We start from the raw sequence: 14,348 nt of genomic DNA on the forward strand, positions 1-14,348 counted from the left end.
TGACTTTTCTGTACTTAATAAGCCAAGGAAGGAAAATGGGTCATACTTGAACCCTGAGTCATCTTGCCAGCAGGAAGTGCAGGACAACACAGAGTAGGCTCAGGGTTGGCTTTGACTGATGGTCGTCTGAATGTAAGAGCGGGATTCCTACTCCAATCCTCCAAGCTCCTCCTATCCCACTATACCCCCTGCAGCAGAGGACAGGAATTTACCTCTAGCAAATACAGTGTTCAAATGGTTTGGCGAAGTGCTCTCTTTCAAAGGTACTTCATCAGAAATTCAAAGTTTTATGTGGAAGCAGCACAAAGACCAAACATGTTATAATCACTCTGTAATGATATAAAAGATGTGTTACTATAGCATGACCTGTGTATCATGACATGCGTAATGTTGGGAGGGTGTCATTCCCCTGCCACATCTGTCACACTGGGCTTCATGTAGGTTAGGTTATCTTAACTTATGAAAGTTAATGCAAAATATAAGTAATAGGCTGTGAAATGATGGGCAGTAGCGGCCTGGTTTTTAAAAGGAGCAGCCCAAAGTCTATGTGCATTTTTCACTTATATTTACCCAGAGTTACCATGACTGTGCACACAGACCTGGTATTTGCACACACAGTAGCTAATTAGTTACCTTTCTACCGACTTATGTGTGAACACCCAGTTTTCACATGCGCACCCACAGTAATTACATATGCAGAAATGCACAGAGATGGACCTCATGCTCTTTAAAAATCCAGCACCAAAAACAGAGTATATATAGGTGACTTAATCTACTATTTCTTCCAATGTGGCTTTGAACTGGAGAGTTGGTTCATATTCACATCTAGCCCCTTTCCCTTCTAAGGATAGGTTAATTAATTTGCTTGTCACATGCACGTGGTTAATTTTTTTCCCCTCACTATAGCCAAACTTTACCACCATTCTGATCTTTACAGGACTCTGATACCTCTGTCAGTAACTAAGCATGAAAGGCCCAATCTTTACACGCATACTCCCACTGAGTAGTCTGTTACGCCATGAGTCATTATTATTTGTATTACTGTAATGCCTAGGCAACCTGGTCATGGACCAGGACTCCACTGTGTGAGGTGGTGTACAAAAACACAACAAAAGGATGGACCCTGCCCCAGAGAGTTTACAAGCTAAGTGAAATCTTATTGAAATCAGTGGAACGACTCTGGACTTCTCAAAGGGATTAAGTGTTGCAGGATCAGACTAAGAGAAACTGAGATTTCATTTAAAAAAAAAACTAAAACAAGAAAACCACCAAGAGCTGTGTTCCTGCAGAATTCCCTCCATACATGCTTCTGACCGCATAAACCCCACAGCCTTTTAAATCAGGTTGTGAAATGAATTCACCATGATTCCAGGTTTTTTTATTGCTCCTGATAACTAATTGTTTCTCTTGCATATGTATTTTTGTTTTTATACAAATATATGTTTTTGCATGGTAATTAGAGTCAGTCTTTGTCGGTTGTTCTGCTGAATCTTACATCATCATGATGAATGGCCTGAGTTTTTCTCAGCATGAAAGTCAGGTAACTTCCAATAGAAATGATACCTGTGAATTAATTTTTTCAGGGACCAGATGGACTGCCAGTACCAGGATGTTGGCACAAGGTAGAGTGAAACTCCCAGCTTTGTCAGTGGTTTGAATTTTGTTGCATTTTGAGTTTTTGTTTGTATTTCTGAGCTTCATTTAAACTGTGCAATGGAGAACGTACCTTACTTAGAAATTGCCATACCAGCTCAGAGCAGAACTTCTGTATCCTGTCTCTTACAATAGTAGAACCAGATGCTATAGAGGAAGTGCAAGAAACTCCAGAGCTGACAATTGCTGAATACCTTACTCATAAACCGGGTCCATAAAGAGCCAGCTTTTTTTCAGGCCTGGCTTTACCAGGGCTCCATTTTTGCACTTGCAGTTTAGGGACCCAGTCATGTGCATAGTTAGTTTAGTAACTTGATTAATATGGGTAGCTCACATTTAGGTGAATGGGATCATTCATGTGAAGAAAGCTATTCAGTGTGCAAACATTTGTTGGTTTGAGCCCTGGGTCACTTAGAGCTCTTTGTACCTGATTTGTAGGCACACTTAGATGTTTATGCATCCAAGTTGCCTAAATTACACTGACAAATATTTGCACCTGCCAAACAGCTAATCTTCCCCAGAGAGTGTTCAGCATGTATATATAGTCCATTTAGGAAATATAATAAAATCAAAAAAAATTTAAATGTTGAAGTTGTTCTGCACAAATGAAAACTAAGTGAAGCCCAGATTTTTGAAATAAATGTTCCCCACTCTAACCAGGCAATGCAGAATAGGGATTGTGCCAAATGCTTCCTCAGCAATGTTTCAAATAAATGTATTAAAATTATTTTCTCCCAATGTAAAATCCTCTTGATGCCATCAACGAACCACAAAGTATTTGAGAATATAGCAATTTTTAAGAGTGTATCATTTTATGACAGCACAGATGCCATGGTTTTCAAGGATGCCATAGTGCTTGTGAAATTACTGTCAGGGATAGCTTTAATGAATCGGGAAAGGTGAAAAGCTTGTTCGTGTGCTGAATGTTCCCTGCCACCTCATTAGTGAAGGTGGTTGGCTCAGCAATCTGGGTTTAACTTAATTTTCATTCTAGTTTTACAGTTCTCTGTTAAACCCTCCCCATACTCTACCTTTTAGCCATGATTTAGAAACCAGATAGAGTTTTGGTCTCTTTAACTAAGTTACAAATCATTCGGTTTCATACAGGACGGGTGCTGGAACAATTTTATAGGGGTGGTGCTGAAAACAGTAACCCTGTATTTGGCTATTACAACTTCAAGGCAGGGGGTGCTCCTGCACCCCCAGCACCCTGATACAGGAGTTTTTCTGCCATCACGATAGTGCGGCCACACCTACCACATTGCCTGAAAGTGTTCGTACCAGTGCATTCTAGGAAAATCTGGGCAGCTATTCCATAGTGCCTCAGTAGTGGGGATAAAGCACCTAAATGACATGCATACAAAAGAGCAGCAGCACACAGAACAGTGCATCCTGGGATACCTAATGCAAAGACAGCTAGGAAGGAGGACTGCCCAAACCAATTGCCTGGGTATGGTTAGGGCCTTTTCTCCATACCACTAAAGGACAGTATTGTAGACTAGTTACAGGCAGAGAAGCATGTGGCAGACTAACACTCTGGCAATGCTGGGACATTAGTAACTGTTCAGCTACCAATCAGATTTTAACCAGGTGATGTGGGGATATAAATCAAGTTCAAAGCCGACCACATCACTAGCTGGTTACAAACTCAAGAATGTAGGCAGGGCCTTAAAAGAACAGTATTTAATTCTATGTTGATTCATTTAGTTGTTTAATATTAAAAAGCCAAAAGGGATCAATTCTTACAGCATTAACAATAATTAACTACTTTGTGGTAAATGAGTGTAAAGAAACATTCCTGTCTTTGTGATTAAAACATTGTCTGTCTGTGTGTTTTTTTTCAGTGATCTCTAATCATGAAGCAAAAAGTATGTAAATAATGTGACATATTTTGATCTTTTAATTTTTGTAAAGAAAAAATCAACAGTAATATATTGAACTTTTTTATACTGGATGCTGTCATTTATGGACTTTAAAAATGTTATAAAGTTTCCCAAGCCCATAGGACATGCATGGCAACATTGGGAGTTTATGTACAAACAAGCTGCAGTGGATGGGAATAATCGTATTTGCTGCTAATGCTACTGTGTGGACTAACGGTACTGAGACAATTTGTTGCCTAGTGTGCCTTAGAGCATGGAGGAGAGAGATCCCTCTCCTAAATTTGGCTTTCAACTCTCATTTCTGTTGCACACTCACTAAAAGGGTGAAAAAACATGGCTGAGAGCAAAAAAGAAAAGAAGAATGCAGCCCTAGAAATGAAAGAAACTCATTTGTCACCCGGCCGAGTGAAAGGACTTTCAGCGGGCAGAGAAAACAAGGCCAACCCCATTCGCTGCTACATGCTCCCACCCTGATGGAAATAGTAAAGTTTTGGCTCAGTATGATGAACTCGGCCATCTGTGCATGCTTCAACTACTAATGACAAAACTTGTATCTCGGGAAGAAACATACATTTAACTTTCTGGGGTGTGTGGCTGAAGAGTTGCAAGAGTCTTGCTGGGGATTCCGTCTTTGTTACTGCAGAATCCAGAGAACCCGGGAAACCTCATCTGCCAAACACACTTTTTTAAAAAATTGCTATCGTAGGCTCAGTGCATAGTGAGAACTCTGCTAAAGTCTTTTCTAAAGCAAGAGAGCACTTAAAAGTGCTACACTGGGGGGATCCCAAAACTTGGAAGAGGTCACAGTATGAAATACAGTATTCAATTCCCTTGGTTGGTAGGGCTTGTTTTGTGAACACTGTATAATTTGATCTGCATACTCATACTCTTCCTCCACCTTCTTCTCCCTGTCTTTCTCTCTCTTTGCTATAAATGAGTTTGAACTCAGGCTCAGTCTATACCACACAACCACTCAAAAATACTCTGTGAACTGTGATCTGTGACACAGTAATCCCATTCTGCAAGTTACCTTGACCAGCTCCATTCCATTCTTGAAGAAATGAGAACATCCAGAAAGCCTAATGGTTTCTCTTTATTGGATGGGGACAGGGCTTAGCAGTAGACGCCAATGACATTGAAAAGTGGATAGACAAAACTTGGATGTACTGGTAAACAGGTCATCAGAGCCTATATCAGGTAAAGCCTAATTAACCAAAAGGTCAAGACCCAGGCTTTTAGGACATGCTGATTTTGTAACTGATGTACTAGTAGGTGAGGGAACAGGAGTAGTAAGGTAACCAGGCAGATTGGAGAAACCTAGAGTGATTGCACAGCCATCAAGTACACTCGTCTTGGATAGGCGCTGCAGCTGCATGCCTAGCTGTACAGAGTGGAGTAGCAGCGTGCCACCCAGGGGGAGGGGAAGGTGTTCCCATCTTGGACAGAGCTGTAGAACTGGCTGAGGAGAGTTGGCTCTGAAAGGAAAAAGTTGCATGGCAAAGCACTGCAATCCTTTGATCTCTATGCTTCTCCCAATGCACTTCTTTAGTAGCATAATGTAACTAAAGAATAAAGAGAGAGGAAACATCAAAACGTTGTGCCTATGGTGCTTATTGTTTTGATACAAACCTTGTGTTTAGATCATTATTCCATTGAGTCTATTGGGCACATGCAAGCTTGTGATGAAGTGAGGATACTGGGATAAAGGCAAGAATTAATGAGCTTTGCCTCTACAAGTTAACCTAGTGCAGAGTTAATTCCAGCTCTAATAAAATGAACAAGGATAAATGTGCTCGGTATTGTATGCTGCTCTCCATTTATGTCTCCAAACAGATAGTAGAAAGTTTCAGAATTATGCCTATGAATTATCATCAATGCCTTGGTGCATTATTTTTACTGGATTTGTTTAGGAAAGCCTCCTAGACAACAGAGAGCATTTCCTGTACACAGATTAATGTTTGAAATGGACATACAGCTCATCATGATAGATGTGGACTACATAAAAGATTCACAGGAATATGCAGTTAACTTTATTTCTTATATTTGTCAGCCACTCTGGTTTTGTATTACTTGTCTTTTTTTGTTTAAAGACTATAAAGATGTATGTTGTATTTTTTACTTTTCTCTATAATTATATTGATTAAAACTCAGATAAACTAATAGGTCAAGAAACAGGAATTATATAATTTAACCAGCAATAAAAATGCATTATAATTATTTCTAATTCATGAGGTTAGCTATCACTTTAAGGGGAGATTCTGAAAGGCACAAAGGGCAGTTACGCACCCAGTTCCCTAGTTCGCATTAACATACTCCTGCTTGATTATGTTAACACGAACTTAGATATCTTTTAGAGTACACCAACGGGATCTACATGGGGCATTTAGAGTACAGCACACTGGAGTGCTTTACAAATCACACCCTTCTAATGCGTTTTGCCAGGGCAATGTAAACAAGCCCTAAAGCTAGAGTGGTTTATTTCATTCACTGTTGTTCAGGACAGTCCTGGCCATATGCTGCACCCTGTCATTTCAGTCATGTTAAATGCCCAATTGTTGTTAACAGAGTTCCAGTACAGTTGCCCTGTCTGGCCTAGTCTATGCAGAATTTTAGGGAAATCTTCCGCTGTTGGTCTAGCATTCGTGTAGCACAGTCGGTGCAAGCAACAGTGTGATTGCACCATTGCTATAGTAGTGGTGGGAGATCTTGCTATAATTCCCAATGGGAAGATATCCTCTGGCCTTGACTACTTTCCAAATATTTCCCATCATTGCAAGCTCCAGTTCAGTGCCACCAGCATGCAGACATTGGGAGTCTGAGGTTGACTCACTGCCAGCATTTTAAACAACCTGATGATTAAGCTTGCCCTTGTGGGGGGAACTGTAGTTTGCAGTTGATGCAATTATGTACTTGGAGGTTAATCAAGGAATGTTTCTCCTAGTTAGGAAAGAGATTGGGAGAAAACCCAAACTGACTCCAAACTGAAAATATTTCTTTCCAAGCCGTGATAGTTATTTCTGATAATTAGATCAAGAAATCAAGATGTTGCCAAATACTTTATTTTCTTTCATCCATTCATAGATGCTGACATTTTCTGTATATGTAATGATGATGAACTTATTTCTCCTGTATATTTAAAATCTCTATCTATGAATGTTTTCTCCTAATACTAAAGCTGAAATATTTCTTATGTGTTTTCTAGAAAACCAAAGGATAAAATGTTTCTTAGTCAGTTTTTCAGTTTTATAGTTTCATATGTTTGGTGTCTGATGGTCTTTAACTAAACAAATCATTGATATGTGCTTTTTGAACTGGTCATTCCTGTTAATGCTAAAACTGAAAAGGATGGAATCTACCCATGTCAAAAATATCTATTAAGCATATTCCATATTTTTTAAGCCTGTCAGATATATTACCATGGTTATCTACTATAAAAAGGTTGTACATTTGTTATGGCCAAGACTTCCATGACAGAAACCCTGCTCTTAGGGTTGCTTTTGTTGTTGTTGTTTGTTTGTGTTTTTGTTTTATTTAGTCACAGGGTCAAATTCTTAGATGGTGTAAAACTGGCATCAGTCCACGATGGAGCAAGGATCTTTCATGAATTTTTACAAATTTTGGCCCCAATCCTGCAGTTAGACCTCTGCAGGCAGACCCTTCCACCAACAGAGATCCAACTACAGGATCAGGACTTTGGTGTTCTCTACATACCATGTAGTGGAGTTTGAGTTTTCAACTATTAGCTAAACACCACTAAATTGTGTTATGCAATTCACTATAAAATAAATGGTATTTATTTAAATATTCTCATCACTTCCTATGGCAAACAACTTAAAGTATTGTTATGCCATGACACTTCCAGATTTATTGCCATGACAAACAGCCAGCCTCTGCCATAAATAACCTTTCATAATATATAATTATGCATCCTTTTGGTATGAAAATTCAATAAACAAAACTAGATGTACAAAATAGTTGATTTTGGTAGATTGCATGGCAACTGAACTGTTGTTTAATGCTGCCCCCTGGAGGATATGTTTTCTAGCAAAATAAGTAGCTTTATGTCAGGGAGAAGGGAATCTGATTTTTCTGATGTTCATTTGGGGGAGAAGTATGGATAACTCTCATGTATTTTTATGGTTGAAATATCTCTGTAAAACAACAGAATATTTATTTAAACACAGTTTCATATTTTCAATTTTTTTTTCAGTTTGTATATTTTCTGACATGTCACCATAATGAGAAACACCATAAACTTCTCATTTGTTCTTATTTAATTGTTGTCCTAGTAATTAATTCACTGTGCTTCTTAAATAGACAAAAAAAAAATTTGCCTGAGATTGCCAGCCAAACTTCTTTGAAAGGAGAGAAAACTTTTAAATATTTTCCGTATTGTCAACAGATTTATCTGAACAATGAGCCAAATGTACAAATAAAGAAAATTAAAAATCTGACTATAAAATGTAAACAATAAAAGCTGCTCTTAAAAAAATTATCCTTAGACAAGTACTATATGTTCTTGGCCCAATTCTGCTCAACAGAATTTACACCAGTAAATGTAGCAAAGAGTAGAATTTGGCCATCTGTCTTTTTTTTTTTTTTAATGGTACTTGTTTCCATTAGGATGCACTGTAACCTCGGTGTTGCTTTCCCTCATTTTATGCATGTGATTGTTTTTACTTCATAAGCATTTTTTACCTGACAATAATAAAAACAGTAGATTTATAAGTAAATATTTGCTGGTGCACTTAATAAATGGGGCTTCCTATCTGTTACCAATAAAGTTTTTGATGTATTTAATGAAATATTTTCACTGATTTCAAGCTGCCCAAGTCACTTTAATTTGCACAGCTGGCACAGATGTGGCATACTGCCTTGGGTGTTACTGACCTTGGCAGCCTTACAAGACAACCTTTATGCAGAGATGAACTGTTCTTGAACTGTTTCACTGTTATGCTAAGAATAACTATTCTACTAATGCAGAAAATTAGGAAGCAAGAACAACTGATCACTTTAGTCCATCCCCACTGCATTTTATTAGAGGATCAACCAGTCTTTGGCAGCTGTACCCAAAATTGTTATTAATCCCAGATATGAATCTAATCCAGTTTTAAATACTTTGGTGACTAGTAGCTTCATCTACTTCCTTTGGTAGTCTACTGAACATCCAAAGTAAACCACTGAGTACAATTACTCTTCTTAATTTGCACTCAGTCTCTCTTGCTTATAGTTGGTTCATGATTTAATACATAGTTTTAATTGTGTGACTCTTGCATGTATTTGTATTCCATTTAATCATCATCAGCAAAAATATTCTAGCATTATTTTGTGGAATATGAGCACAGTAAGCAGTGAAAACCTGTCATTTCAATAATTTAAAACTGAGCTGAACAAGGCACATGAGACTATACGGCAGAGACTATGCAGTATTCTAGAGAGTTTAGGGGGAGCCAGAAAAAGATATTGAGGCATCAGCTTTCAATGCATTAGAACTGGCAGTTATCAAAACCACTGACTGTAGGTAGGGAACCAGTATATCGGCAGTTTACAGTTCTCCTTTCATCTGCTGTAAAACCAATGAATCCCTGTGTACTACAGGCTGGTAGAGGCTGCCTCGTTGCTGAGTTTCATGTAATGTGAACAATCAGCTAACTATTTTTATGAGGCTCCATTATACAACAGAGAGTTCTTAAAAGGAGGGAAGTAAAAATGGAGTAATCTCATGCATATATTTAAAATACATAATCTGTAACTCACTAAAACCTACCCTGCTGCTTTTTCTGATGATAAATACTGATTTGTACCTATCAAAAAGTGATATGTACAGACCTTAGGTTTTGCAATTTATTTCATGTGAGTGTAAAATTGAGTTTGTATTTTCAGATTTGTTTTCTTTAGTTAAACATAAATATAGTTAGGACCTGATTTTGCAAAGTGCTTAGCACCCAGTTACTCACTGAGTTTCAGGATCAGGACCATTAGCTAAAATTAAAACTGGATCAGCCTCTTCTGGGTGCATTCTGGTTGGTAACTTCAGTGTGGCGGAGTGCAATATTGTAGAAATTCTCAGAATACAATAATTTTTATCTTGCACTGTTTGTTTTTTCTCCATTTACCTTTGATGTTTTACTTTCTGCATTTCACAGGAAAAAAGATATATTCAGTATGATAAAACATACAGCTGGAAATGCCACTGAGCAGGAAGTTAAGGCTACAATCACAGTTTACAATCCAAATAATCAAAGTGCAAACAAAACCACCTGCGATCTGTTGCCCCATACAGTATTATTTGGGGTGGAGATACAAGTCTTTTTAAACTGCACTCATTCTATAATCTAAGTGCAATTATCTGCCGTTGAAGAAGCTACAACTGTTAGTATTTTACACTAAATGAAAATCTGACCTATTTATACAGTATTTAGAAGAATATAAATAAGTGTATTAGCTCACCAGGTTTCATTATGTCAGTGGGGTCTGATCCTATAAACTGTTATGCAAGCATTCCTTATTCATGTAGGTAATCTCATTCACTTCAGTTGCGTCTGTTCATCTACCCACATGAGTAAGTGTTTGCGTGCTGGGCCTCTTGTGAAGAACAGTTCTGTTTGAATGTATTTACATAATATCTTATCCGAAGCTTTCCTAAGTTTCAGTAAAATGTATTGCTTTTCTAAAACAAAAATAGGTACCTTTATACAAAGGAGGTATTTAGCAAGTCTTATTTTTAAACCCTTTTATAAACTGTTAAAATGTACATGCCAAGAGCAGTGTTCTACTTAGTCATATTTTTGGGGAACAACTGTTTGTTTTTTAAAAAGGCATTAATAGTGTTTCTTATCCATTGTTTATTATGTTAACATGGTATTAACTAGTACTCCATCATTTTATTTCTATTTTATAACTGCAATGGACAGTGCATTATTTTGAAACCTTCAAAACCATTGCTTCATTGTGTTTTAATCTGTAATAAATTAATATTTGGACTTTTAAAAAAAATAAAACTGCCTCCCTTTCCAAGTTGTTTTTATGATGGTGTGAATATATATCATAAACTGCAGCATCTGTAGCTAAGAATAAACTTTCCAAATTCTAAATGTTTGTTATTTTAAATAACTATTAAATGTTTTTAATGAGTCAAGAATTCAAATAAAGATTAACAATCTTATTAATGGCGAGTCCTGTGGCACCTTATAGACTAACAGACATACTGGAGCATAAGCTTTCGTGGGTGAATACAGACGAAATACCGCTGCATCCAACGAAGCGGGTATTCACCCACGAAAGCTTATGCTCCAATATGTCTGTTCGTCTATAAGATGCCACAGGACTATTTGCCACTTTTACAGATCCGGACTAACAATGCTACCCCTCTGAACCTTATTAATGTTCCCTTTAATGTATGTTTAGTTATAAAACAAATGAATTTGACTTTAAAATCAACGTAGTTTTGAGTCCATGTTACATCATTGTTTCCAAATCATCCACATTTACACAAAAATTAAATTCCTCTTGTATTTATCAAGTAAATCTATCCACAGCTGCAATTAAAGATGCAATTTATAGATGACCCTATTTTCTAATCAGTAACAAAATCTATCAAGCTGTTTCAAACAGTTCACAAAGGGCTCAGGCCTACAATCTCTGCAGACTGCTTACTCCAGAACGTTAGTGGTTGCAGGCATTGTTTTGTAAGACCATTTATGTTTAAAACAGGGCAAACGTTTTAAGCAATGGGTGGGAGAATTCCCCTCAGGCTTTCAATAGTTCTTCCACTGTCCTCAGTGTGAACAAATCGGTGCAAATAAGTTAATGTGACCAATCTGAACTAATGATAGTATTTCCCCCTGTTATTCATGCACCCTCTTCACCAGTTTGAGAGTAAACCATTTTTCTCCAGCATTGTCAACTCTGGTGCTCTTTCGCTGAGCAAACACAGGAATGTGGGAATACAAACTTTTCTTTGCTTAAAACTATGGGGTATATATCGTGCTTCCAATACGTTTGTGATATCGGACAATGTTCTGAAAGGTAGCCCACAAAAACACACACCACAATTAATTTTTAGATACAAAAAGAAACACCCACCTTAACATACAAATATTCAAAAGAGAAAACCGTACAATACAGATAATGAGGATTTGGAAGGGCCCAGGCCAGTGACATAAAATTATTTGTATTAACCCATTGTGAATTCTAAAAAAGTGTCACGTACTTCACTGGTATAATCTCCACAGAAAATTAGAATCCAGACAGGAAGTCTCAAAGTGATCACAGAATCATAGGACTAGAAGGGAGCTTGAGAGGTCATCTAGTCCAGTCCCGTGCACTCATGGCAGGACTAAGTATTATCTAGACCAGAGGTGGGCAAACTACAGCCCACAGGACTGTCCTGCCGGACCGTTGAGCCCCTGGCCCCTCCCACACAGCCTCAGCTCGCCATGCCACCAGTGCTCTGGGCGGCGAGCGCCTGCCGGGCAGCACAGCTGCAAGAGCTGCTGGTCTAGTGTATTAAATTGCTCCCCGTAGGAATGTGCTACTTACTGTGTACTACTTACAGCTGCCAGTCCTGGTGCTCTGAGCGGCATGGTAAGGGGGCGGAGACCGGGGGGTTTGGATAGGGGGCAGTCAGGGAGCAGGGAGTGGTTGGATACACGTGGGAGTCCCGGGGGGCCTTTCAGGGAGTGGTGGTGTGGATAGGACTTGGGGCAGTCAGGGGACAGAGAGCAGGGGAGGTTTGAGGGGGGGTCCCAGGGGGCAATTGGGGGGGGGTCCTGGGAGGGGGTGGTCAGGGGACAAGGAGCAGGGGGCGTTGGATGGGTCAGCGGTTCTGTGGGGGGTGGGAAGTGAGAGGGGGCGGATAGGGAGTAGGGGCCAGGCTGTTTGGGGAGGCACAGCCTTCCGTACCTGGCCCTCCATACAGTTCAAAACCCCGATGTGGCCCTCAAAAAGTTTGCCCACCCCTGATCTAGACCATCCCTGACAGGTGTTTGTCTAACCTGCTCTTAAAAATCTCTAATGATGGAGATTCCACAACCTCCCTAGGCAATTTATTCCAGTGCTTAACCACCCTGACATTTAAGAAGTCTTTCCTAACGTCCAACCTAAACCTCCCTTGCTGCAATTTAAGCCCATTGCTTGTCCTATCCTCAGAGGTTAAGAAGAATAATTCTTCTCCCTCCTCCTTGTAACAACCTTTCACGTACTTGAAAACTGTTATCATGTCCTCTCTCATTCTTCTCTTTTCCAAACTAAACAAACCCAATTTTTTCACTCTTCCCTCATAGGTCATGTTTTCTAGACCTTTAATTATTTTTGTTGCTCTTTTCTGGTGAGTTCTTTTCTATTGGAGACACTATGTATTTGTTAAGGTGTTTTTTAATGGGATCAGAAAGCACATGAATGCAGTGATGCTCCTGCTGACATAATACCATCACTAGAATAGCCTGTGCTAAATGCCAAAAGTTCTGAATAATTAATAATTTGCAGCATTTAATCTATCACTGTTCAAAGCACTTTATACTTTACTAAGGCCTTGTCTACACAAGAAAGCTGCATCAGTTTCACATAAATATAACCATATTTTTAAACCAATACAATTAAACTAGAGCAAACTGTGTAGATACACTTCTTTCAGTTTGAGTGACTTATGGGTTAGCTTACGCTTGTTCCTAACTGACCTAAACTAAACCAGAATAAGTCACTCTTAAAGTGTTCCCAAGGGGTTTTGCACCTTTTTAACAACATGATCTTCAATTCATACTGTAGGCTGGAACAGTGTAATTTGCTCCTGTAGACAAAGCTTAATTCAGGGGTGGCCAACCTATGGCTCCGGAGCCACATGCGGCTCTTCAGAGGTTAATATGCAGCTCCTTGTACAGGCACCAACTTTGGGGCTGGAGCTAAAGGCACCAACTTTCCAATGGGCAGGGGGGTGCTCACTGCTCAGGCCCTACCCCCACTCCACCTCTTCCCGCCCCCTCCCGAGACAGCCCTGCCCTCGCTCTTTCCCCTCAGAGCCTCCTGCATGCCAGGAAACAGCTGATTGGGGGTGTGGGGAGGGAGGGGGAGACACTAATCAGCAAGGCTACTGGGGAGTGGAAGGCCCTGGAAGCAGGGGAGGAAGCTGATGAGGGGCTGCTGACGCATTACTGTGGCTCTTTGGCAATGTACATTGATAAAGTCTGGCTCCTTCTCAGACTCAGGTTGGCCATCCCTGGCTTAATTGCTACGGTTCCCACCTGGCTGGTTTTTATTGCTGTCAGCACTAGGGTCCTTTTCTTTGTGGAGGGCCTGGCCAGTGACTGAGTTTTCTGCCCCTTGGAAGTGACAACACTGGGGTAACAGCGAGACAGACTGGCTATTACATGCACAAGCAATAGCAGGGCTGGGCCTGAGAATTAGGAGACTCCAGGGTGCCCATCCCCTCTCTGCGGCATCAAGAGAGGGAGGCAGGAGAACTGGTCTAGGGGGAGCGTGGGGCCAAGGCCAGCGGGGAGGGCGTGGGAAAGCTGCAGGGCCAAGGTGGGCCCAGGTCAGCGGGGAGGCAGCAGGGCCAGGGTGGCAGGCATAGGGAGGCTGTGGGGTGAGGCAGGTAGGGTGGGTACAAGTCGGGTGAGGCCGCGGGCCTAGGCTGGCAGCAGGGAGGCCGTGAAGGGTTGCCAAACGTCCAGGATTGTCCTGCAGTCTCCAGCAGCTAAAGATGAATCTTTAATTAAAGACGGTCAGGTGGAGAGACTTCCAGGAATACAGCCAACCGCAGCTGGCAGAGCCCTGAAGGGCGGACATGGGGCAGCAGGGGCCCATAAGGCTCGG

The 14,348-nt window shown here is 40.2% G+C and overlaps 1 protein-coding gene across 2 annotated transcripts in view; it reads left to right on the forward strand.

Annotated features, from left to right (window-relative positions):
- COL23A1 (collagen type XXIII alpha 1 chain) overlaps positions 1–7,813 on the forward strand; it is a 360,295-nt gene extending 352,482 nt beyond the window's left edge. For both annotated transcript variants that reach the window (XM_048861023.2, XM_048861021.2), the window contains exons 27-28: positions 1,584–1,622; positions 3,498–7,813. In XM_048861023.2, the coding sequence (XP_048716980.2) occupies positions 1,584–1,622; positions 3,498–3,500 (42 nt within the window). In that variant the 3' untranslated portion in view covers positions 3,501–7,813. The remainder of the gene's footprint in view (positions 1–1,583; positions 1,623–3,497) is intronic.
- Positions 7,814–14,348: the final 6,535 nt, after the last annotated feature.

Source organism: Caretta caretta, chromosome 8 (genome assembly GCF_965140235.1).
Source record: "Caretta caretta isolate rCarCar2 chromosome 8, rCarCar1.hap1, whole genome shotgun sequence".
In the NCBI taxonomy this organism is placed as follows: Eukaryota; Metazoa; Chordata; order Testudines; family Cheloniidae; genus Caretta; species Caretta caretta.